The sequence below is a fragment of the Podarcis gaigeae genome (genome assembly GCF_964106915.1).
Source record: "Podarcis gaigeae genome assembly, chromosome: Z".
In the NCBI taxonomy this organism is placed as follows: domain Eukaryota; kingdom Metazoa; phylum Chordata; class Lepidosauria; order Squamata; family Lacertidae; genus Podarcis; species Podarcis gaigeae.
Window position 1 is genome coordinate 1,943,022 of NC_139691.1, and position 24,321 is coordinate 1,967,342.

A 24,321-nucleotide genomic window follows, 5' to 3' on the forward strand; every position below is an offset into this window, starting at 1 on the left:
TTGGTACTGGGCCCATGGGCGACTTCCTATTGGTGCGGGGGGGGGGGTCGGTCTCTTTCCTGCCATGTGCGATTGCTGGCAAACATCATAGCTATAGACTATAGAGTATGCCTCCATGAACAGCCCTCAAGCCACTATAGTCCTTGCCATCAGGTGAGCCTCAACTCCCATTTGGGCTTTGGAATGTAATTCTTTCAGTAAAAGTCTGAGAAGGGGTGTAGTCACCAATAAACAACCATCTTGAAAAACCCACCAACGAGCCAACAATTCATCACCTTCATCCCTGTTTGTGAATATGCTGGTGGTTCTCTGGGAATAGGATATTGTGTGATAGTGGGCAAGCGAGCTGCCATCTTTGAGGCTGCATCAGCCTTCTTATTCCCTTCTGTATTGGCACATTTCCCATGTGCTAATAGGAGCATTACTGCTATTTTTGCTGACTTGAGCAGTGCCTCTAATAGAACAATGATCTGCTCACCATGGCCTCCATGCTGCCCTGAGGCAGTTACAAAACCCCACTCTTTCTATAAAAGTCAGTGGGCATGTACCATGTTATAAGCACATGTGCTATCTGTGTAAATGTCAGCTGGCTTTCGCTCTGCCAATTGAAGGGCCTTAGTGAGAGCTATTAGTTCTGCCATTTGTGCTGAACATTGTGAGGAAATTCTTTCCTGGTGTAGAACCTCTTCCAGTGTGACCACTGCAAAGCCTGAACGTCTTTTGCCACCCAACATGTAACTGGACCCATCAACAAACATCTCCATTTCAATATTTTCCAATGGAAAATCCTATAAATTGGGATGTATCACTATCCTTCATTCAAAATCTGTACACAATCATGGGCTTCCAAGCTTCTGGTAGTTGGAAGGAGGGAGGCTGGGTTCAGTGTATTTACCCACCTAAATGTTACATTTGGGTTGGTGAGCAAGGCAAACTCATAGCTTGACTGCTGCCCTGTGTGTAACTGTTTCCCCTCATCAGTTCCTAAGATCCGAGGGACTCCATGTGGGACTCAAACCTCTAGCTCACTGACCAAAATTATCTTGTTAGCCTCTTCTACTAGTAAGCTAATAGCTGCCACCACTCTCAAAAATGCCAGCCAGACTTTTGCTACCAGGTCCAGGGATATTTGAATAATATCCCACCATTTGGCATGTCCAAAGTCCGTTTCGGGGGCCTAATCTGGCCTGCCGGTCAGTTGAATTTGGCCCCTGTGGCAGTTTATTTCCTGGGGTAAAATCCAAAAAAAACCCCAACAACTTAAATCCTGAAAAAAGCTCAGCAACTTTGGTCGGCCCTTTTGGTCGGCCCCCACAGCCCTTCACTTCATTAAATCTGGCTCTCTTTGAAAAAAGTTTGGACAGCACTGGTCTAAATGGTTTATAGGGGTTTGGAAGTGCCAGCACAGAGGGGACACAAGAGCCTGCTTCAAAGCAAGAATAACATTTTTCATTTCCTTATCTTTCGCTCCATTTGTTCCTCTTGATATCTGCGTCACACCTACCAACCTCCTTCTACATTCTCATTTCTTTCTTTTTTTAAAAAAATATTTTTATTAATTTTCCAAATTATTACAAATCAAATCTAATTACTTTAATTTAATACAATTTCTTAAAATTGGGCTTCCCACTCCCGTTGCACCATATGTCCAATATATCCCCCCATAGCTGCTTCATTTCTTATTTAGTCTCTCTCTCTCTCTAATCCATCGGGGCTTTGTATGCCTGGCTCAGTCGTGTATTGGCAAAGGTGTTGCATGCTAGCCCAAGGGTGCTGTGCTGCATTTTGCACCAGTTGCAGCTTCCAGGCCTCCCACACAGCATGCAATGCAACAATCCAGTCTTGAGATTACTCCTAAGTATGAAACTTGCCTCTAGGGTAGAAGTTGGGAACCTGTGGCCCTCCAGCCCCAGCCAGCATGGCCTGTGGTGAGAGACCTTGCTGCTGTAGTTCTGCAGCATCTGGGTTTCCCCATTGTACTCATCCCTGCTCCACGGCTTGATTCAAGGATTTTTGAGAATTGATTCCTTTCCCATTTCTGCACTGTACACCTATTACAGTAGTCAGTGGTGCCAGAAGTGGTCCAGCAACATCAGGAGGGCACGATGAGGCTGCCTTAGTGAACTGTGAGTTCTGAAGACCAAGCTGGTACTCATAAAGCTTTGAGTCTCCAGCTGTTGTTAGACCCTGACTCCCACCATTACTTAACCATTGGCCGTGGTAGCAGGAGCTAATGGAAGTTGGAGTCCAGCAACATCTGGAGAACCTAAAGCTTTGTAATGATCAGGGGACCGGCAGCTCTGTAGGAAACAGCTCCCTCTGTCTTCCAAGCCAGGATTTTGATTGAGCCAAAGGAAGAAGATTTGAAGTTTGCTGTTGGCCTTCTCCCAGGATTGCCTAGAAATGAGCGGCTGGTGGGACAAGAGGACTCATTGCCTGGTCTTAATCTAGCTGCCCACTGAGGTGGTAAAGAGAGGTCATTGCCTGAGGACATCCCTTTCCCCGATTTACGAAGGAATGGAGCATCCATCTGCCCTTCCTCTTGCAACGAGACTCCTGCAGCTGCCAACCTAGGAGTGTGCTGGGGTTAAATAAGGCAAGGCACTAATGCTGAAAGGGGGCTGAGTTTGGAAGGATCACTCTGTATCGTTTGCAGTTCAGCTGCTGGAGCTCCCTACTAGCAGAAAGAATTAACAAGTGCAGTTAAGCCCCCGTAACTGCTGAGGCATGTGGATTTGCTCCTTGCCAGGTTAGCAGCCGTGGGTGAGCTTAAGAACCATGTCTCATTTAGCTGGGAGGGATAGCCTCTGCTACGAGAAGGGAGTTGTGAATCTATTGTGATGACAGATTGTGTGCAAAACATATGTTGCCGTGTGTCTGTGTTTGTTTCTTGTAGCTGTGCCAGTTTCTGATTCTCTAGCCCTGTCCTGGCTGTTTGGAAAACAGCTGGAGCAACTGCTAGTGTTTTCACGTGCCTCTGCTTTTCAGAAAGTAAACAGACTTGGGACTTGAAGGCTGGAGCGAACATTTAGCGTAGAAAGCCGTGCATGTGTGCGTGTGCACAAATGGAAGAGTGAGAGAAGAAGAGATAGACGGGTAATCACTTGAAGCAAATTATCTATACTTAAAAGAGAAGATTGATTTGGTAACGGCTGCCTAAGAGGTCTCAGAACACCGTTTCACTGCTCTGCGTCTCTGGCCTGCTCAACTTGTAATTAATGATGCTTATGTTAAACAGTCAAAAGCTGTGTGTTTGTGTATTAATATTTTAAAATGCATTTCCTCCTCGCCAGCCCATGGTGTTTGATTAGTGTAAGCGGGTGCCTGGGCAGTATCTGCAGAGCTGAGTCTGCAGATCAATGTTTTGTGGTTGCACTGCTGCACCAGATCTCTCTCTCTCTCTCTCTCTCTCTCTCTGTGTGTGTGTGTGTGTGTGTGTGTGTGAGAGAGAGAGAGAGAGAGAGAGAGAGAGAGAGAGAGAGCATATTAATAGAACTACAACATCTGACTATTTCCCTTAATGCTTCCCAAACTTTAGATGCCTGGGGGGAATCTTTTGAGGTCAGATTCAGAGGCACATTTGCACTCAAAATGCTGCATGTCTTTCCCCAACAATAATAAATTTTAAGATCCTTTTAAAGCAAAATACTGTACAATAAGAAACGTTTTCAGAACAATGGGGAAGGATCCTCCTTTCACTTGTGGGATATCCCAGCGATATCCCAGGTAATAACTGCCATTTCTCTGTCTGGTCCAGGCTGTCGGGGCTTTGGAAGGGAACTGTGCTTTCCAGGCCAGTGTGATTTCCTCCCTGCCCATCCCAGGAGAGTGGGCTGCCTCTTGGAATTGTGTTGGACCCTTTTTGCTGCCCATGTATTGGCAGACTGTGGGGAGGGGAGGGGAATTGATGCTATATGGGGCCTCCTGTATCCAACACAGCATCTTGACTTCTTTAGAGCGTGCATTTAGTCCCCGTTGTGGCATAAAAATATTTCCTAATGGTTTTTAGTTAAAATCACTCCTTCGTGTTTGATTCTGTTTAAGTCCTGCAAGTCTCATCCTGGAGAAGAGTGACTAGTGGGGTGCCACAGGGTTCTGTCTTGGGCCCGGTCTTATTCAACATCTTTATCAACGACTTGGATGATGGACTCAAGGGCATCCTGATCAAATTTGCAGATGACACCAAACTGGGAGGGGTGGCTAACACCCCAGAGGACAGGATCACACTTCAAAACGACCTTGACAGATTAGAGAACTGGGCCAAAACAAACAAGATGAATTTTAACAGGGAGAAATGTAAAGTATTGCACTTGGGCAAAAAAAATGGGTGACACCTGGCTTGAGAGCAGTACATGTGAAAAGGATCTAGGAGTCTTGGTTGACCACAAACTTGACATGAGCCAACAGTGTGACGCGGCAGCTAAAAAAGCCAATGCAATTCTGGGCTGCATCAATAGGAGTATAGCATCTAGATCAAGGGAAGTAATAGTGCCACTGTATTCTGCTCTGGTCAGACCTCACCTGGAGTACTGTGTCCAGTTCTGGGCACCACAGTTCAAGAAGGACACTGACAAACTGTAACGTGTCCAGAGGAGGGCAACCAAAATGGTCAAAGGCCTGGAAACGATGCCTTATGAGGAACGGCTAAGGGAGCTGGGCATGTTTAGCCTGGAGAAGAGGAGGTTAAGGGGTGATATGATAGCCATGTTCAAATATATAAAAGGATGTCACATAGAGGAGGGAGAAAGGTTGTTTTCTGCTGCTCCAGAGAAGCGGACACGGAGCAATGGATCCAAACTACAAGAAAGAAGATTCCACCTAAACATTAGGAAGAACTTCCTGACAGTAAGAGCTGTTTGACAGTGGAATTTGCTGCCAAGGAGTGTGGTGGAGTCTCCTTCTTTGGAGGTCTTTAAGCAGAGGTTTGACAACCATATGTCAGGAGTGCTCTGATGGTGTTTCCTGCTTGGCAGGGGTTTGGACTCGATGGCCCTTGTGGTCTCTTTCAACTCTATGATTCTATGATTCTAAGTATACTTCACACAATGCGCGACCATTACTGTATGAAGAAGAACCTTGTTGAATCAAGCAAAAGGCCCAGCTGTTCCTTAGTGGATCCACTGGGAAGGCCAAAAAGCAGGGCTTAAGGGCAGCTGGTCTCATCAATATATGGTACTCTGGGAGGAAGGCTTTCTCTGAAAAGGGAGGGGTCATAGCTCAGGGGTGGAGCTCATGGTTTTGCATACAAAAGACCCCAAGTTGAATCCCTGGTGTCTCCGGGGGGGGGGGTTCAAGACCCCTCTTGCAGGCATTGGAGAGCTGCTGCCCAGTTCGTGTAGACAGTACTGGGCAAGAATGATCAATGGTCTGAATGGTTCCAGCCTTGCAGGGAATTGAACTAGCTGACTCTTGTGTCCCTTCCAACTCTGCAATTCCATGAATGTTAGAAGGCAGCTTCCTGTGCTCCAGTCCTAATATCCACGACTAGTGTGGCACAAGAAGAATCAGACCAGCATCCTATGCAGTTCAGCAAGCATCTTCTCACTGGACGATAACTGGGATGCCTCTGGGAAGTCCACAAGAGGGGCAGGAGGGCAGCAGCTCCTAATACTGGCATGCTGTTTTTCTGTCATGGCTAACCACCATGGATAGATCTCCCTTCTTTCATGATTTTGTCTAATTCCCCCTTTCAGTAGAATCCATGTTTATCCCTATGTCTTGTGACCTTGCTGTTAATAAAAGTGTAGTAGATGTCAGGGCCTTTTAGGAGCACCTGCACTGCCGCCTCCTTCAAGGTGCCAGGCTTGAAAGAGACTTTAACCACTTCCTGGACCCACTTGCCTAACCACCTCCCTCCTCTCCCTGCACCAGCTCAAAGAAGCCTTGGTGGGCAAGTGGATCTTGTGGCCTGAACCGCTATAAGCAGCTTGTCAACATCCTTGGGCCACACCAGCCCTACACTAAACCATCACGTTGCGCAACCTCTGCTCATGCCATTTCCCTCTTCTCTCTTCTGTGCAGTCAGAGGGAGGAGTTTGAGAAACTGTGGGTTGATGTTAACCACAGTTAGTTACAAACCAGCTATGGTTACCAAAACTGGCTTCGTTAACTGCAGTTCAGAGTTCATACAACACAGCAAAGTGTGAACAGTAAAATGTGGTAGCAAAAGCTTCCCATCTCCTCTTGGCTGTGCAGGGAGGGCAGGAGACTCGGAGCCAGAGGCGAACTAGATGTGCGAACTAGACCTTCACTTCCTTTTTTCTCTTTCGTGCTAACTTCTTGCCTTAGGTCAAACAACAACGTGATATACTTTCCCCCTGCACAAGTAGAGAGTTGACATTGCATAAGGATAAGACAGATCTCTGCATACTGTGCATGAAATTAAGCAGCAAGTTGCTTTGAATGGCCATGCCTTGTTAGCAAAGGCATGAGAGCCTTTGGTGAAAGTCTCATTCCTGGAAGCTGGAGGCTGATCGCTGTGGCAGCAACGGCGGCAGGGCTCTTGTGATCCATTTCTGAGCCACTGCCCTTCCTTCCTTCCTTCATTCCTTCCTCCTGCCTGGCTGCAGTTCATCATCAGCATCTCTTACTTGAGCTGCATTAGCAGCATGCATTTTCTTTCCTATTTTTGACTGGGAATAAATGAGGCACTGATTGCCCTTTTAACAAAACATTTCTGGTGTAAGCTCTAGGCTTGCGAGTAGTGCTGTTTGAGGCACTCCAGCAGCCTGGTGGCTCTTTTCTTCCTGGTTTTCTGTGCCAGATTTTTCATGAGCCCACTCTAAATTTAGGGCACAGTGTGTTTTTTTTGTGTGTGTGCGTGCGCACACAAACGTCCTTGTCCAGATGTTCCCACAAAGAGCTGATTGCCTGCAGAATAGCATGCTGGAGAACGGCATCAAGGCCAGGGGTTTCACCTGTTGGGCCCACCAAAAAGAAAACGGGAAAATCAAATCTCATTCCTTTCTGCGCACCTTTATGATGAAAAGCTTGCTCAGTGGGTGAGGGTTCTGTTCTGCTGAGTTTTGCTGAAAAGACACGGAATGTTCATGTCATAGCTTCTGCAGAGCAGAAAATCTGATGTGATTGGAAGAAGCCTTTGAACAGCAAAACCAGGACAGAGCAAGTTCTTGTCTGCTTAAAAAGCCAGTAAGACGACAGATCGTGCCTGCTGGCTGTGTGACTGTCCCCATCAGGAGACAACAGATGCTTTTCCTCCTACTTGGCCCAAATTTTTGAGAGAAGAGGTCAGTTTTGGAGTTTCTGAGCAGAGCTATGTGTAAATGCGTGCACGCGCGCTCTCTCTCTCTCTCTTTCTCTCTCTCCTTTTTCAGGAGAGAGACGTAAGAACAAAAAGAGTCCGCTGGATCAGCCCAGTGGCCCATCTAGTCCCCATCTAGTCCCCATCCTGTTCTCACTGCGGCCAACCAGCTTAACTAGGTGCTGCATGAAGAAGAAAAGGGTGGGCCAGTCTTCCCACCCCAGGCTTAGGTTGAATGGCCAAGAAATGAGCACCTCTGTCATCTCTCTGGTGCTTACAACATTCCTGCTCAGGGTCCCTTAAAGGAGGGGTCTTCTTCACCAGATGTTGTGTGTCTTCTACTTGCAGTGGCTTGAACCTTGCACCCCCACTTCTGCCACCATCACTTGCAGGTCTGGGTATCTTATGAGCACCCTATATGTTTTTTGTGACTCACCACCAGGCATACAGTCTATGGCCATACTACCCTGAACACGCCTGATCTCGTCAGATCTCAGAAGCTAAGCAGGGTCAGGTCTGGTTAGTATTTGGATGGGAGACTGCCTGGGAATACTGGGTGCTGTAGGCTTAGGGATGCGGGTGGCGCTGTGGGTTAAACCACAGAGCCTAGGGCTTGCTGATCAGAAGGTCGGCAGTTCGAATTCCCGCGACGGGCTGAGCTCCCATTATTTGATCCCAGCTCCTGCCAACCTAGCAGTTCGAAAGCACGTCCAAGTGCAAGTAGATAAATAGGTACTGCTCCGGCGGGAAGGTAAATGGCATTTCCGTGCGCTGCTCTGGTTTGCCAGAAGCGGTTTAGTCCTGCTGGCCACATGACCCGGAAGCTGTACACTGGCTCCCTCGGCCAATAAAGCGAGATGATCGCCACAACCCCAGAGTCATCCGTGACTGGACCTAACAGTCAGGAGTCCCTTTACCTTTACCAGGCATACAAAGCACACATACCATTATTTCATGGTTTAGCTTGAGAGGGTAGACTCTGTGCTTAAAGAGAATTCCTGCAACACATCAGCCTAAAAAGAAAACTATCATGAGTAGATATCCCAGAAACATATTTGCATACATTTTAATTGTTTTTTTAAATAATTCTGCTTCTCTTGGTTAGGTTGTGGGGAGGGGGAGAGTACCTAATTGCCAACTCATTGTGGAGTTGCTGTTAACATAGAATTATAGAACCGTAGAGCTGGAAGTGACCCAAAGGGTCGTGTAGTCCACCCCCCTGCAAAGTAGGAACCACAACTAAAGAATCCCCCACAGATGGCCACCCAACCTTTGTTTTGAAACCCCAAAGAAGGAGAGCCCACCACCTTCTGAGGCCATCCATTCCACAATTGAACAGCTCTCACTGTCAGAAAGTTCTTCCTAATGTTTAGTGGGTATTCACTTCCTTGTAATTTGAATCCACTAGTTTGGATCCCACCCTCTGGAGCAGCAGAAAACAAGCTTGCTCCATCTTCTGTGTGACATCCCTTGAGGTATTTGAAGAGGGCTATCATATCACCTCTCAGTCTTATCTTCTTTAGGCTAAACTTACCCAACTCCCTCAACCGTTCCTCCTAAGGTTTGGTTAAAGTTTCTTACAATGTTCATTCAGAATATTCCATCCTGTAACTTAAGCCTAGTATGCAAGTGAAACTTGAAAAATTAGAATATTGTGGAAAAGTTCATTTATTTCAGTCATTCAACTTCAAAGGTGAAACTAATATATGAGATAGACTCATGACATGCCAAGCGAGATATGTGAAGCCTTGATTTGTTACAGTTGTGATGATCTTTTTTAAAATATATATATATATATATTGACATTTCAAAGATTATACAAAAAGAAAAAACAAAATATAACAAAAATACAAAAAATACAAAACTAAAACAATTTAAAAACACATAAAATTCCATTCACTTATTTTCTTTTAACTTACTTCCCAGACCTCCTCATACCTCCCCTTTTTGTATCCCAATTCAAATTATTAATTCAGCAAATCCTCACCATTAATTTTCACTTAATTTCCAACCTTTCTTTCTCCCCCCCCCCCAATTTATCTTATTCATTACAGCTGAAAACCACTTAATTTCTAACCAACATCATTCTAGCATTCACTAATTTTGTAGTATTTCCCAAGATAGTCCTTAAATTTCTTCCAATCTTCTTCCGCCGTCTCTCTTCCCTGGTCTCCCATGCCAAGCGAGATATGTGAGCCTTGATTTGTTACAGTTGTGATGATCATGGCGTACAGCTGATGAAAACTCCAAATTAACCATCTGAGAAAATTAGAATATTCAATGAAATCAGCGAAACAAGGATTGCAAATGGAGCAAGATTGGACCTCTGAGAAATAGAAGCACATCTTTCTTTGCATGTCATGAGTCGATCTCATATATTAGTTTCACCTTTTAAGTTGAATTCCTGAAATAAATGAACTTTTCCATGATATTCTAATTTTTCAAGTTTCCCCTGTATCTACTCTTGCTTCTTGCAGCAGCGGGAGCAGCAGCAGCAGCAGAGAACAAGTCTTTGGCCTCTTCTATTAGAAATCCTAGCTTGGCTTCATCTTTTGAGAGCCAGCAGCTTGGCTTGGTGGCTAGAATGTTGGACTAGGGGCTGGGAAGACCTAGGTGCAAAGCCCCATTTAGCCACAAAGCTCTCACTGCGTTGACTGTGGGTTGTTGTGAATATGAAATGCATCTCACTCTGAGCTCCTTGAAGGAAAGGTAGGATATTAATGGAAGAACAGGTGATGATAAGCAATTTCCTGAAGCTGACAAGCCTGGCATTGTCCACACTTTTTCTCCAGGTCGTCTTAAGGCCCGGAAAATTGCTGAATTTGACCCCCGGTGGTTAATTCTACAGGGAGCCCTGACATCAGTAACGTTTGGCTATGATGTGTGACACTCCAGCCCTTTTAAACTGTCCGCAGCCTAGAGGCTACCATAGTCTGTTTAACCTTTAGCAAGCAGCTTGCTTTCCAATGTCTTTTTGGGATGGACAAAAGCAGGCGTCTCCTACAGTTGCCTCCAAGGGAGAGGGACTCGATTCCCATGGCTTTGTATGAAAGGACTGCTGTCTGGACAGCTTAGCCATCATGGAGAGACAGCCTCCAGGAACCTCCAAAGAAAGAATCCAACTGGGTTTCGTCAAGCGACCATGTACAGGGTCAATGTATCTGGACAACTGAGAACTGAATACATGGTGCAGTGTTGGAAAATGGTTCAGTCTGTCGAAGCCACAGATGATGTCTAAGCAAATCGTGCTGACAAAGACTGTTTGTAGGCTGTGCCCCAAGTCCACACTGTCCTGGGACTAAGCCCCATGGAGCGCAGTGGGGATGGCTTGCCAATAAAAGTTCATAGGGTTGTACTGATTGCAATAGAAATCAGCCTGATTAGCCACATTTCTTGCTACATTTGTTAGGGATGTAACACTTAAGAACATAAGGGCCTATTGGATCAGGCCCACAGCTCATCTAACCCAACATCTCACAGTGGCCAACAGGATGCCCATTGTGGGAGACCAACAAGCAGGATTTGAGCACAAGATCACACACACACACACACACACACACACACTTTTTTGTTTTTGTTTCCAGCAACTGTTACTCAGAAGCCCTGCTGCCTCTAGCTGTGGAGTCAGAGCCCAGCCATTGAGAGCCTCTCCTCCTCCATGAACTTGTCTCTTAACGCCTTCCCAGTTGGTAGCCATCTCTTCCTCCTGTGGGAGAGAGTTCCATAGTTTAACAGTGTGAAGAAGGACTTCCTTCCCTCTGTCCTGAATCTTCCAACATAATGAGCTGGGGATCTTGTCTTAATCTGGATGTCACTGGACTCCCAGCAACGCCAATGGTCAGGGATGCTGGTGGCAGTTGCAGGCTGCCAGCTCCCACAAGGCCACAGGTTCCTCATCCCTCAGTCAGTTGAATCAATTTAAAAATAACTTTCTTTCAACTAAATATGGCCCTGATACATCAACAGTTTCATTTATTTTTAAGAGTATTTTAATACTTACAAAGACTGCAAATAAGGAAAGGGCAGCAGGCTAGTGGCAGCGGACATGCTTGGCTTGCAGAAGGTCACAGGTCCAATCTTGGCACCTCTAGGTGGACTCCTCTTCCTGAAACCCTGCGTAGCTGCCATCGCCACTTCCTGGGGGCCGGATCCAGCCCAATCGCCTTCTAAATCCGGCCTGCGGACGGTTCGGGAATCAGTGTGTTTTTACATGAATAGAATGTGTCCTTTTATTTATAATGCATCTCTGGGTTACTTGTGGGGCATAGGAATTCGTTCATTATTATTTTTCCAAAATACAGTCCGGCCCCCCACAAGGTCTGAGGGACAGTGGGCCAGCCCCCTGCTGAAAAAGTTTGCTGACCCCTGATTTAGAACCACGAGGGATCTTGTTTATTTTAAGGGGAAGATCAGGAATAGCAAATGTGTTATGGCATAAATTTTTATGGACTCGAGCTTACTTCATCAGATGCATTAAGTTTACAACCCAGTGGGTAGGATTTTGAACAGTGATGTCAAAAGGAAAGGAAATGCCAAAAAGTACAGATCCTAATAATTATCTTATGTGATGGTTAACAACAAACAAAGGAGTAATTGACAAGACAGGCATTTGGGAACTGGCAAGTTAGTTAACACATGTAATATGATAAAAATCCATTATGCCAGTTCAGCCCACAAATGATAGCACTGAGATCCTTTGTGTGGCAGTTCAATAGTGTCACCTTGGAGGCTCCCATTGAAGTTTCTTTGTTCAAGGGCAGTTTCCCTAAGGTTAGTTGCAGAGGAAGTTTTTTAAGTGCCTCAAAACTCTCTGCTCTTTTTGCTGCAAGAGATGATAACAGAGTTACACCTCTGGAAAACAAACTCATTACTTACAGGTTTTCTCCTTGTTATTACTCATAGCCCTCTGTCTGTTTCAGGAGTTTGAAATAAGGGTGCAGCAAAATTGTTGCCCTGTGCTAAGGGTGTGAAGCAGAACACATTGTTACATGCACACACATGTTGAGTGTGCAAAATATCACTGTGATTATTGTTCTGGGGAAAATATATCTATTCCTGTCTTCAGGGACCATGGTGGCCGGGTCTTGTGTGGCGTGATGAGGATTGGCTTAGTAGCTAAAGGTCTGCTGATAAAAGATGACATGGACTTGGAGCTGGTTCTTATGTGCAAAGAGAAGCCCACCGAGACCTTACTGTCTCTCGTCAAAGACAACCTCCCCATCCAAATCCAGGTGAGTAAAATTAGGGCAGTCTGTGGCTGTGATGAATGGCTCAGCTAAGCACTGCTCAGTGCTGGTTTTTTTTTATTTTAAAAATTGAATGCTGTCCTGGGCAAAGAAGAAGATTAACTGAATTTTACACCATGGAAAACCTGAAACAGTTTAAAGATGAATCGCTTGTTCTCTGCCCTTAAATCTAGGCTATCCTCCAGAGAAGGTGAGCAGAAGTGGCAAAAGTGCCTTGCTTTTCTCTGCTTTGTTCCTTCTGAGTGTTGCTCAGGGCGATGGCTTGGAAACATCATTTTTTCTTTTCAGTGTGCCCTTGCTGTGCCGTGATACATGGCCACAGTTCAGGAACCAAAACTCTGTAACCCAAAAGAGTACTGGCTTTTTACAGGTTTGCAGAAAGCTGAACACTCAGCATGCAATTCTCTTGCAAAACCCTTCTCCCCTAAAAACCCAGAAGACTCATTTGTCTTAACAATGAGATCTCATATTTGAGAATGACCAGGCCAGACCAAACCCAGTGTTCTGTTTTCAACTGTGGGCCAGCAGAAGCTCCCCACAAGGTATGGAAGTGATAGGCATCCTCTGCAGTTTGTCCCCAGCACATGGGACTCATAGCCATGGATATGCTCATCTTTGGTTATTATTCTTTTTATTATGATTTTTATAATTGGTGCTCCATAATGTGTTCCTACTGTTGTTGGGATCTTTTGATAAAGGATGCTATATAAACTGAATGAATAAAAAATAAATTCTGTGCATCTGCCTAGCTGCCCCTCTTTTGTCATAACTTTTCCCTTTTTTAAAGGGAAATTCCCTTATTCCGAATAGGATTCCTCGCAAGAAAAGGGAAAAGTTGACAGCTATGTCTTTTGTATGAGTGTATTCTCTGTCCTGCAGTGGTCCCTTTCGGTGGGATGTCTCTTTGAAAGTCCAGATGTGCATCAAAATTATTTGGGTCAAGAAGTTCTGAAAACATCAGTTTCAAGGAAGTCAAGAAACCCAGATATCACAGTAACAAATGTAGACAACACAGATGGGGGGGGGGAATGGGTGCCTCTGCCCTGACCTAAGAAAGCCTAAGTACACCAGCTTTGTTTCTGTTCTCTCTCAGAATTGGAGCTGCCCTCTCATTTATCTGTAAAGCTACATCTAATAAATAGTTCTAATGATTATAATGTTATTAAAGAAATAAACTTTTTTTACTAGATTGGTAGGCAGCTAAGTAACAACTTTATTTCTTTGGTTATAAGCCATTGCAAAACAGAAAGAACTTTCAACATTGGGAGCCACAATTTTAGCTCTTAATTTTCCAGCTGCCAGAACAAATAATTTAAAAATTCATGCAGAGAAATGAACATAGTTTTCAGAATTTAAAAGTAATAGTACTACTATTATTATTTTTTTTAAAAAAAAATCACTCACAGATGTCTCATAAAGCAAATTCTCCAACTCCTCTACTAAACTATGTGTTTCAAGAGAAGTTATTATTATTTAGTATATATTGTCCCCTTTGTAAGGGGCTGAGTTAGTGGAGAATGAGAGTGGATAGGGGTATCTTCCTTCTGGCTTGCCCTTTATAAAAAAGGAAAATACATGTTAGTTCAGACTGGCCTTTGAACCCCTGGCAGCTCTAATACCTCTCCTTTAACTTTTGCGAGGGTTGGATTCACTTTCGGATTAATCCACATAGACACCAACAGGTTGTCCCCATCAACCCTGGGTGCTCAGATAGACCCACTACAAACTTCCTTGAGTTATGCATAAATAATGAGAACTTCCAAGTTCTCAGCCTGACTTAGAGGGAGAAGATTATATTGGCCTTGCCATCTCCAGTGGAAGGAAAATGAGAAGATGGGTTGTTTGGTTTTCAAGTGTTGGCTTTCAAATTGTTTCAAAGCAACAGTTTCTAGGAAGTTAGTCAATACTTTGCCCTCCTGAAAATTTGGATTACAACTCCCATCAGCTCCATCCAGCATAAAGACGTCTTTTTCTTTGCTGAGTTTGTGATTTCCCACCACAGTGACTCAACTGAGCAATTCTGAACTCTTTCAGAAACTCACAGAGGAGAAATATCACGTGGAGCAACATGTGGGTGAGGCAGCCATCATCATCCGTAGCACAAAGGAGCTTCCACTAACTCTCAAGGTGACCCTAACCTCCCCTCTAATCCGGGACGAAGCTGAGAAGAAGGACGGAGGTATTGGGAGGAGTTCCCTTGTTTTCCTGATTGTGCTAATGATTTTCCTCCTTACACTGCGCAGGTGAAAAAGGAGTTCTCTGTCCTTGTTGTGCTACCAGCAAACCTCAGTTTACTTGCCAAAAGGATGGGCAGAAGCATCTGATCTCACTAGGGATTCGACAGCCCCGTTCAGAGAATGTTGTATACAGGAGTACAGTTGCTAACCTTCAGTTAGCTCTGTTAGTTTATGAGATTGTTACTAGGACACTATTTTCAGAACAGACCACCCAAGTCAGCTTTCAATATCATATAAACATGGTTCACTCAGGGCCTTTTCCATGGCTGACCCTAGATGTTAGAATGGACTCCTCTGATAGGTTCATCTTGCCCCCTCTTCTCATCCCTGTGGGAAAATCTCTCTGTTAAGGCAGGTCTTGGTCTAAAATATTATTAATTTTTATTCCTGGGGTGGGGAACCTTTTGGTTCTCCAGATGATGTTGGACTCCCAACCATCTTTGACCATTGGCCATGATGGCTGGGGCTGATGGGAGTTGGAGCCCGTCTAGAGGGTCACAGCTTACCCACCCGTTTTCTTCCCTCTGAGATACTGCTTTTGCTACTAATCCCCAACTCTTACATAATTTTTATTAGTTTTCCAATATACCCCAAACAATAGCCAAATTATAACAATAACAATTAATCCCCAAATTATACAATTATCAAAGTGCCAATCAACTTCCAATTAATACATTTTAGTTCTAGTGACTCCCTGCCTGATGGTTTGGGTGCATTTCACTGCGTCAGTTACAATGCAATTACAATAATCCTTAATCAACTGCTACAGAATTAGTGATTTCCATTTGTGATGTTACAATATATAAATTTATAAAGCTTCACGTGTGGAACTCAAAACTATTATCTTTCTTCTGCCCTGCGTGTGAAAACTGTTATATAGATGGAGATTCCTTCTGCCCATATATGGTGTTGCCTCTTTCACGTCCCAGCTGTTGTTTTCTCCCATCAAGGCTTCGGGCGGAACTGAATCTCCAAGTTTCTCAGAGGTCTTATTTCTCCGTCCCTTGCTTCGATGTCTCGGAACAGGCGACAGTCTGCTAGAAACCATTCTGTCTCACTAGTAAAACATGTCGTAGATCTCTGCCGTATCCCCCTCAACCTAGGAAAAGGTGGGCAGTTTTCAGATGCTCTGAAGATTTACCGTATTTTTCCGTGTATAATATTAGGTTTTTTTAAACAAAAAATTAGGTTTAAAATTCGGTCTCATCTTATGCACAAGTAATGCTGTGGGCTGTTTCCTTAATTTGCAATCCCCCAAAATAGGGGGCATCTTATACATGGAAAAATAATGTAATACTCCTTTCCAACTAACAGAATCTCTGCAGGGTTCTTATCACAGACCCCAAATTCTTTTCCTTCCAGCTGGAGATTTATGGCCCAATTAAACTTTATCTTACATTACATTCTGTCAGCAGAACACACAAATCTCAGTCTCTCTTTCCTTGTCTGTTGTTTTTAAATGGAAGTGAGGGGGATTGCTTTGTCTTTCCAACACAGTCATATTTGAGCTTTCCCTCCCCCTCTTTTCTTCATTTCAAATCACACAGTTTCCATTTTTTTGCTTGGTAATATCAATATTACTCCAACCTCCCTTCCTCACTTGTAAATATATTTTTATTTTATATTCTGGAGTGGGTTGCCAAATCATAAATATATAAAAGAAGCTTAGAATAAACAAATCGTGGGCTTCCCTCCCCCCAACCGATTCTCACGCCAAAGAAAATCTTATTTCAATTCAAACTTTTGATCACTGTAGCTGGTATATTTGGCAATATGTTGTTGCAACCCTTATGCCAGTATTTTAAAGCCAGCTAAAAGGAGAACCTCTGTTTCTTAATGGCGGCGTAGGAGGGTTTTCACCAGGCAAAGTGCTTTTGCACTCAGCAGCCCCTGACCTCCCACATTCCATGCCAGAGTGAGAGCCAGGTACTGAGATGAACTGTGAGGGAAGCCCCTTCCCCCCGTCCCTGGCGGGAACTTGCAAGGATGATTTGCCCTCTGTCATCTTTGTTTTTCATTCGTCAACGATCCCCCGCTGTTGTGGGGGCTGCCTCCATTAAGACAGGCAGGACCGGAATCCTTCTAACCCAAACTCTTAACATGTTGCCCATGGGAAAATGATTATGATAAAGTTTTTGGAAAACAAGACTGTGTTCCTGTTCCTGACGTTGAGTTTGCTGCAAGCAGGACTTTAAATTTATTTCAGAAACAGACTGCTCTCCTATCCAGATGGAACAGAATCTTTCCATATACATAACTCTTAGCTTTGCAAACATCATTTGGTCTAGACAAATGGTTCCCAAACTTTCTCTGACCACTGCCCCTTTGGTTCCATAAATTCATCCTCAGTGCCTCCTACCCCATAAAAGCAGCATTTGAAAAAGTGGTTTGCATGACCCAATTGGGAAGATGATAACAACAAAACCCAAAACAGTAAGAATTAATTGCACATTAATTCAAGATCCAATTTAAAATATTTTAGTTTAATTAATTAATTCAACAAAATGGATGAACAGTGATATCAGCTTTTCAGTTTCTGGTAATCATTTACATATCCCTTGCCCTCCCCAGTAATTCTCCCCCCCCCAAGCTATACTACCCATTTGGGGAACCACTGGTCTTCGGGAACCACTGTTAAATTGATCAGCTCATATTTCTGGAGTGGGGAAAGGGGTGGACAGGACTGACAACCTGGTACCCTCTAGATCAGCAGTTCTCAACCTGTGGGTCCCCAGATGTTGTTGGACTACAACTCCCATCATCCCTGAGCTCTGGCCTTGCTAGCTATGGGTGATGGGAGTTGTAGTTCAACAACATCTGGGGACCCACAGGTTGAGAAAGGCTGCTCTAGATGTTGTTGGACTCCCTTCAGCCCCAGCCAAGAGTGTCCAGTGGTCAAGGGTGATTGTAGTTCAGTGACACCTGGAGGGTCACCAGGTTGCCTACCCCTTGGCTGGGATTTTTGGCCCCCGCCTAGCTCTGTGGCTTTGTGTGTATGTTAAAGGTAGGCAACCACTGTGCTGTGCCTCTGCTGCCTCCTTTCAGAATGAGTGTCAGGTCCTACCTTTATACCTGCTCAGCTTGGACTTTGCACACCTAGCAAATTCCATTGCTGGCTCCCTTTCAGTTTTGCTATCGGTTAACAACAGATACCAAGTCTGTTTGCTTTTTGATTAAATGCTGTGTTAAATAATCTGAGTCTTAACAGTGAATACTCGGGAGAAGGGGCTTCTCACAAATGTGTTGCCCAACATGGTGGTGATGAAGCTGTTGGGTATTTTTCCTTCTCCAGAAGGCTCCCCTTCTCTGCTAATTATTGATGTGTGTTTACCTTTAAGCCAATAATACTCATGAGCAGGACTGAGTTGAGGTTACCGCTAAAGTGCCATACTTAAACCGCTGCACATAACGTTCTCTGGGTGTCATCTGTCTCCTCGCCGTGTCTTGTCCCATCTCCTGTTACGCACTTGGACTTTGCTGTTCAGGCACAAGAAAAGACATGGATGGAGGATGTTTCCTCTGCATTCATAGGAAGGCAGCAATGGTGTTCAGGGCTCTTGCTGTGTTACCACCAACCCTACCCCAAGTGCCCCCTTACCCAAGAGTAGGCCACATTGAACTCCATGGGATTGACTTATGAGTAGGCACACATACAGGTGAAACTCGAAAAATTAGAATATCGTGGAAAAGTTCATTTCTTTCAGGAATTAAACTTCAAAGGTGAAACTCATATATGAGATTGAATCATGACATGCAAAGCGAGATATGCTTCTACTTCTCAGAGGTCCAATCTTGCTCGATTTGCAATCCTTGTTTTGCTGATTTCATTTAATATTCTAATTTTCTGAGATTGTTAATTTAGGGTTTTCATCAGCTGTGCACGTGATCATCGCTATGATAACAAATCAAGGTTTGACATATCTCACTTGGCATGTTACGAGTCTATCTCATATATCAGTTTCACCTTTGAAGTTGAATGACTGAAATAAATGAACTTTTCCACGATATTCTAATTTTTCGAGTTTCACCTTTAGAACAAATCAAGGCTTGACATATCTCTCTTTGCATGTCATGAGTCGATCTCATCTATGAGTTTCACCTTTGAAGTTGAATTACTGAAATAAATGAACTTTTCCATGATATTCTATTTTTTTGAGTTTCGCCTGTAGGGTTGTCCCATTCATCCCCACTGGAATAGAATTCCTGCCTCGTGTCTCCAGTGCTTTAATCCTCCCCTTCCCCATAATTTAGCCATTGAACAATGTCAGAGATTTGACCAACTGGTGCTGCTCTGTCATGAAGGTTGAGGCAACTGGACCCCGCCCCAATGGCCAAGGACCCCCACCCCACCCCTCCTGGTTGCTCTTTCTCCATTTCTAGACATACCACATATTCCTCTGTTTCCCCTCTGCCCTCCCTGCCCTCCACCCCACACTGAACCATCATGTTGGTCAGTTTTAATTTGTCTCCTTCAGGATGGAATTGGGGACAGGTGTTTGGAGCCCCTGGAAGGAGAAGTGTTTCACGCAGGTGGAATGGCGATAGGGGTGCTTCATGGCCAAAATGGATGGGTTGGAGATGTAGATGTAGATGTGTGGAAGTGGGAATTGGGAAGGTAATAGGCTGAATGCCTCAGACCAAGCCCTCGCCTTTGCAGGGATTCAGTGGGGAGCAGAAATCCTTGCTTTTTCTCCCCTATAAAAACTCTCTGTAGGCAGTGAATTCAGAAGGATTTTTCTTGCTTTCACCTTTGTGAGGAAGGCAGCAAGGTGGCCCAGTTTTGCAAACTACCGGAGGCAATGGATGACTACCAAGCCTGGGCCCCTGCAACTAATAAACTGCATTAATTTATCATAGAATCATAGAGTTGGAAGAGACCACAAGGGCCATCGAGTCCAACCCCCTGCCAAGCAGGAAACACCATCAGAGCACTCCTGACATATGGTTGTCAAGCCTCTGCTTAAAGACCTCCAAAGAAGGAGACTCCACCACACTCCTTGGCAGCAAATTCCACTGTCAAACAGCTCTTAGCAGGGGTAAATGCCAGTCCCTGGCTTAGCAATCGTAATTGTAAGCATTTTATTAGAATCCAGACTTTGCCTCTAGGCATGGATTGAAAGAATTGGGAATTAATAGAAGATATGTGAAGCATCACTGAGTTGTTAAGGAGGCATGGAAACAGTGGTAGAGAACAGATACTCTCTTTTAAATCCCAATATATTTTTGAAGATAACACTTTCTTCTCAAGGTCAATGTACACTACTTCACTGATGCACCAAAGCAATCCAATTCTGCTCATTTGAAAAATGAAATTCTGTGTGGTGTAGAGAAGTGGATAGGAACCTTCCTCTCTTCTAAACTACAAGCCAGTGGGAGACATCCAATGGATTTGATTTGAAAGAGACAAAGCGTATGGTTAGACTCTGAAATTTGCCACAAGATGCAGCATCGGCCTTAAAAGTGGATTAGCCTCATCTGTCACAAATTTGTCAGTCAATAGCTACTAGTCATGATGGCCACATTTTACCTGTAGTGTTGAGTAATGTGTACTCAGTAGGTTTCTAAATAACAGTTGTTGAGCAACATGAAAGTGAGCTGCTGCACGCGGATCCTGCCCATTGGCTTCCCATTGGGGCATCTGGTTGGCTACTGTGAGACCAGGAGGCTGGACTAGGTGGACCTTTGGTCTGACCCAGAAGGGGCCTTCAGATGTACTTACCTACTCAATATGCATTGGGAATAAAGAACTTAGGTTTGGGGTGGGTTTGGTTTCTTAAAATCATTTTACGCAGTTACTACCTTGATTTTTCCCAGAGGCAAAAAATCAGCCTCCCACCCACCTTTTCTTAGCTGTTCTTATTTGTGAAAAGAGTGGAAGAAAAGAGAAGTCAGCAGGGTTGAGAGTGGGCAAGGCTTGTGGTTAGTAGAAGGAATGAGAAGGAGAACTAGAGGGATCGTATGCTAGATAAATCATGACCCTTGATATATAGCAGGCACATCCAGCTTCCGAAAGGTTGTGATCTCCTACCAGTATAAAAAACTGGCAGTGATCTACCCATTGTTGTTGGAGGGACAAAGAGTGTGTGCAGGTTGCTGTGTGGAAGGAGGTGGCTAACTGGACACGGGAGGGGGGAGTTTATGGGGGGGAGGAAAGGGAGGCAAAAGTTCTTTCTCTCCCCTTCCAGCCCTTTCTCTCTCCCCCTAAAGCAGCTCCCCCCCAAGCCAGCCCTTTCTCTCCCCCCCACCCCATCAAAGGGAGCCGTGCTGATAGCGCCTGCCCTCCCTTCTTTCCCCCCACCTTCTCCCCCCCCCATTGTCAAAGGGACCCATTGCTGGAGCCGCTGCTGCAGCTGTGAAAATTGGACCTGGATGGGAAGCACAAGGAATGTCACCTGGCCTGGCCTTCCTGGTGGCGGCGGAGGGACCCAGCGCCAGGGCTGCTGCTGCTGCTGCTGCAGCTGTGACAGCTAGGCGGCGTTCCTTGTGCTTGCCACACAGCCCGGCGTTCCAATAGTTTTGTTGGTCACTGACCACTTCTTCGTTAGCTGTAATAATTTGGAGTTTTTATATATTTATACCAGAGGCACAGAACTGGGGGCTCTCCAGATGTTGCTAGGCTACAGCTCCCATCATCCCTGACCACTGGCCATATTGGTTGGGGGGGAGAGAAAGGGCCACAGGTCTCTCCCCCCCATCCCTAATAAATGCATACGCTGCCACTTTGCTCAGGGGCCGTTAAAAAACTCTTTTTAAATTCTCTTTTGCCCTTTTTTTAAAAAATGTGCTGATTCCACCCCTCCTCTGCAAATCCTTCTTTTGAATTATAGAATTCATCTACCCCCTGGAATGAAGGAATCAATTATTATTCTGTTGTGTGTATATAAGTTTCTCCTTTCCCAGTAGGTGGAAATATGTTTCATTCTCATTTCTTGGTCCCTTCAGATCTCTCTGCCCTGCCCTGTCCCACTGGCCCAACTCTGCAAATGAGCTGCCTGTAGTTATCCTGCACCAACAGACCTGACACCCAGCTCAGTCTCTGGGCTGAATTTGGAGGGTGGGTGAGCAGAAGGGCGAAGACCTCCCCAAGGAAAGCCTGCAGCTTTTTGACCCAGCCTCCTTTAAAAACTAATAAATCTCTTGGGTTAAGGAAGCATACAAATAACTGAAGGGTTGCAGTTTTAATGGGCCAGGTGGAGGTTAGCAGGAGCACAGGTGGCCCAGCCCAAGGCAGAACGGAGCTTTTCACTCTGGAGGGCAGTTCCCCATGGCTGCATTTCACCCCACATGTGTTTGTGGCACTGCCCCACAGTCCTTTCTTCCTTGCTTACGTTCCTCTCCCCCCCCACCCGTGTAATGAAGTGGTTAAAGTCACCCAGTCCTGTCCACCCAAATGTCTTTTTTGCAGATGTTTTGCCTCCCTGACGGTCAGAGCATGAGCTGGCACACCTATTCTAGTGAGGGTCGCCAAAACCAGTCCTGACACTGTGAGCCACCCCCTTGAAGATTCCACTTTTCTCTCCATCTCTCTGTTCCTCTGCAACACTTAATTCTCACGCATTGGCTGCCTGCGACGTGGGGGACTCGGCCTTGCGGAAACAGAGAGGATAAACTGAGCTTCTCAGAGTCTCGCTGCTTTCCAAGGCTTCCTAACACATTCACCATGGCCTCTTCAATTAATGCTAAACGAGCACTGTGGAAGCCCAGCCCCTGTGGGTGTTGGGTTTTTTGGGTGATAGCTATCTTCTTCCGGGTAACTTATTAAGGCAGACAGAATCTGTCTTACTTGAGCAAAGTTCCTCATTTGTGCCGCTCTTAAGGTTGTGCTTGCTTTGCCAGCAGCTTTAATGGTTACCTGGTTGCACGATTTCCCTGCAAGGTGGGCCCAGGTGGTCTCTGCATGGTTGGTGGAGCGGCCTTGCAGCCGGTCAGTCTCTCTTGTTGTTTTCCCCCACCCCCGCAATTTATTAAAAGAGATTCTTACTCACCCACTGGTTGCTGTATTGTCCAAAGCATGATGTTGAAGCAGATGTTTCTGTTGTCTCCCCCAACTCCCCCCACCAGATGCATGCACAATGTTTTTGTTCTGCATCAGAAAATATCCTAGTTTCAACCATTGGAGAAAGGAAATGGCAAGGCCCTTTCCACTCACCGAACTAAAAGATGCTGGCAAGAGTTGGGGTTGGAGGGGAGAAACAAAACAGCAACTTTTTTTAAAAAATCTCCAAACTGTCCTTTATTGTGCTTGTAAAAACATCCAGCAGCTAATCCCATTTACGACTTTGCAGCTTTTATTGGCAGTGTTGCAATCCTGTTGATGTGCGTAATGCAAAGAACAATGCAAATATCTGCTGCAAAGTTAATATGGGTTGAACCATAACTGTGTGGCGCTTTGTAGCTCCTTTTTGGTCACAGCCAGAGCTGAAAGCTGCAAATCAAGACGGCTTTGGATTTTCTTTGAGGTTTATGCTCTTCTACGCTTGTTAATTTCTTCTGCTAGATTACGGGTTGCATAGGGCTGTGACACGCTGAACCTTCTGGCTTTCCAGACCGCAGTAGATAAAATGATAAACCCAGCTACTTTTTATAAACTAAACTTGGATCCTCTTTCAGCAATAAGAGAGCATGCCTAAATAATTTTATTTCAGGAAATGAAATTTCTTGAATATCTAATGTTCCAGTAAGCCATGTCCATACCATCAATGAGAGAGAACAATTTTAAGCTTTTAAGTCACTCTCTTTATGGCTCCAGAGCAGGGTTCCTCAGAGATACAGTCCTCTGATGACAGCAGCCCCAAGGAGATAGAGCCATGCCTTGGTCTGTAGGAACCAGAGTCCACATCTCCTCCCCACAGTCCTGAAGAGCCTTTGTCATCAGACACAGGTGTTTCTCTTGCAGGTTGCTCAGAGAGATCAGTGGAGCCCTGATGAGATACCACCACCATCATCATTTCTGTTTATAGACCATTTAACATTTGAAAAATCTCAGAGCAGCTTACAGTAGGTAAATATATAAGCATATGTGCACAGTAAGCACAGCAAAAACATGGCAAATGATACACATAATACGTAAAACAGTATCCATAAACATAAACATGAAGCTCAGTGGGTGATCTTGGGCCAGTCACAGCATCTTAACCTATCTTAACAAGGTCACTGTAGTGATTAAAACTGAGGAGGGGGTTTAACCATGTACTCCTTGGAGAAAAATATGGGATATAAATGTAATAAACAAGCTCTTCTGCTTACCTGCTTAAGAAAGCTGGAGTGGCCAGCCAGATGGCGATGTCAGTCGCTAATCTGGCATCCAGAGATATTCACATGGTCGCAGCTGGACCCATGCCAGGTGCAAAATGCACCTTGCGCCTGGGAGATTTCTAACACCACATAACATGCACAATACTCCCACAGCTTGAAACTCCAGCACCTAGAAGAAGCCCGTGGCAGCAGAATGAGGCACTAGGCCTTTACCTTGCCAGATACAGAGTTCAAGGTGTGGGGCTCTGCCCCATGAACACCTGGCCCTGGCTATATCAATCTGCAAGTTGCTCCAGGATGCTGCTGATGTTCTGGCTCAGCT

At 44.9% G+C, this 24,321-nt stretch overlaps 1 protein-coding gene and 1 long non-coding RNA gene across 16 annotated transcripts in view; both read left to right on the forward strand.

Moving 5' to 3' along the window:
• The window catches only part of STRBP (spermatid perinuclear RNA binding protein), a 123,614-nt gene that overhangs the window by 61,875 nt on the left and 37,418 nt on the right, over positions 1-24,321 (forward strand). For all 15 annotated transcript variants that reach the window (XM_083721740.1, XM_083721749.1, XM_083721742.1 and 12 more), the window contains 2 exons: positions 12,327-12,492; positions 14,542-14,686. In XM_083721740.1, coding sequence (XP_083577866.1) covers positions 12,327-12,492; positions 14,542-14,686 — 311 coding nt within the window. The remainder of the gene's footprint in view (positions 1-12,326; positions 12,493-14,541; positions 14,687-24,321) is intronic.
• The window catches only part of LOC310836556, a 205,326-nt gene that overhangs the window by 25,588 nt on the left and 155,417 nt on the right, over positions 1-24,321 (forward strand). The window lies entirely within an intron of this gene.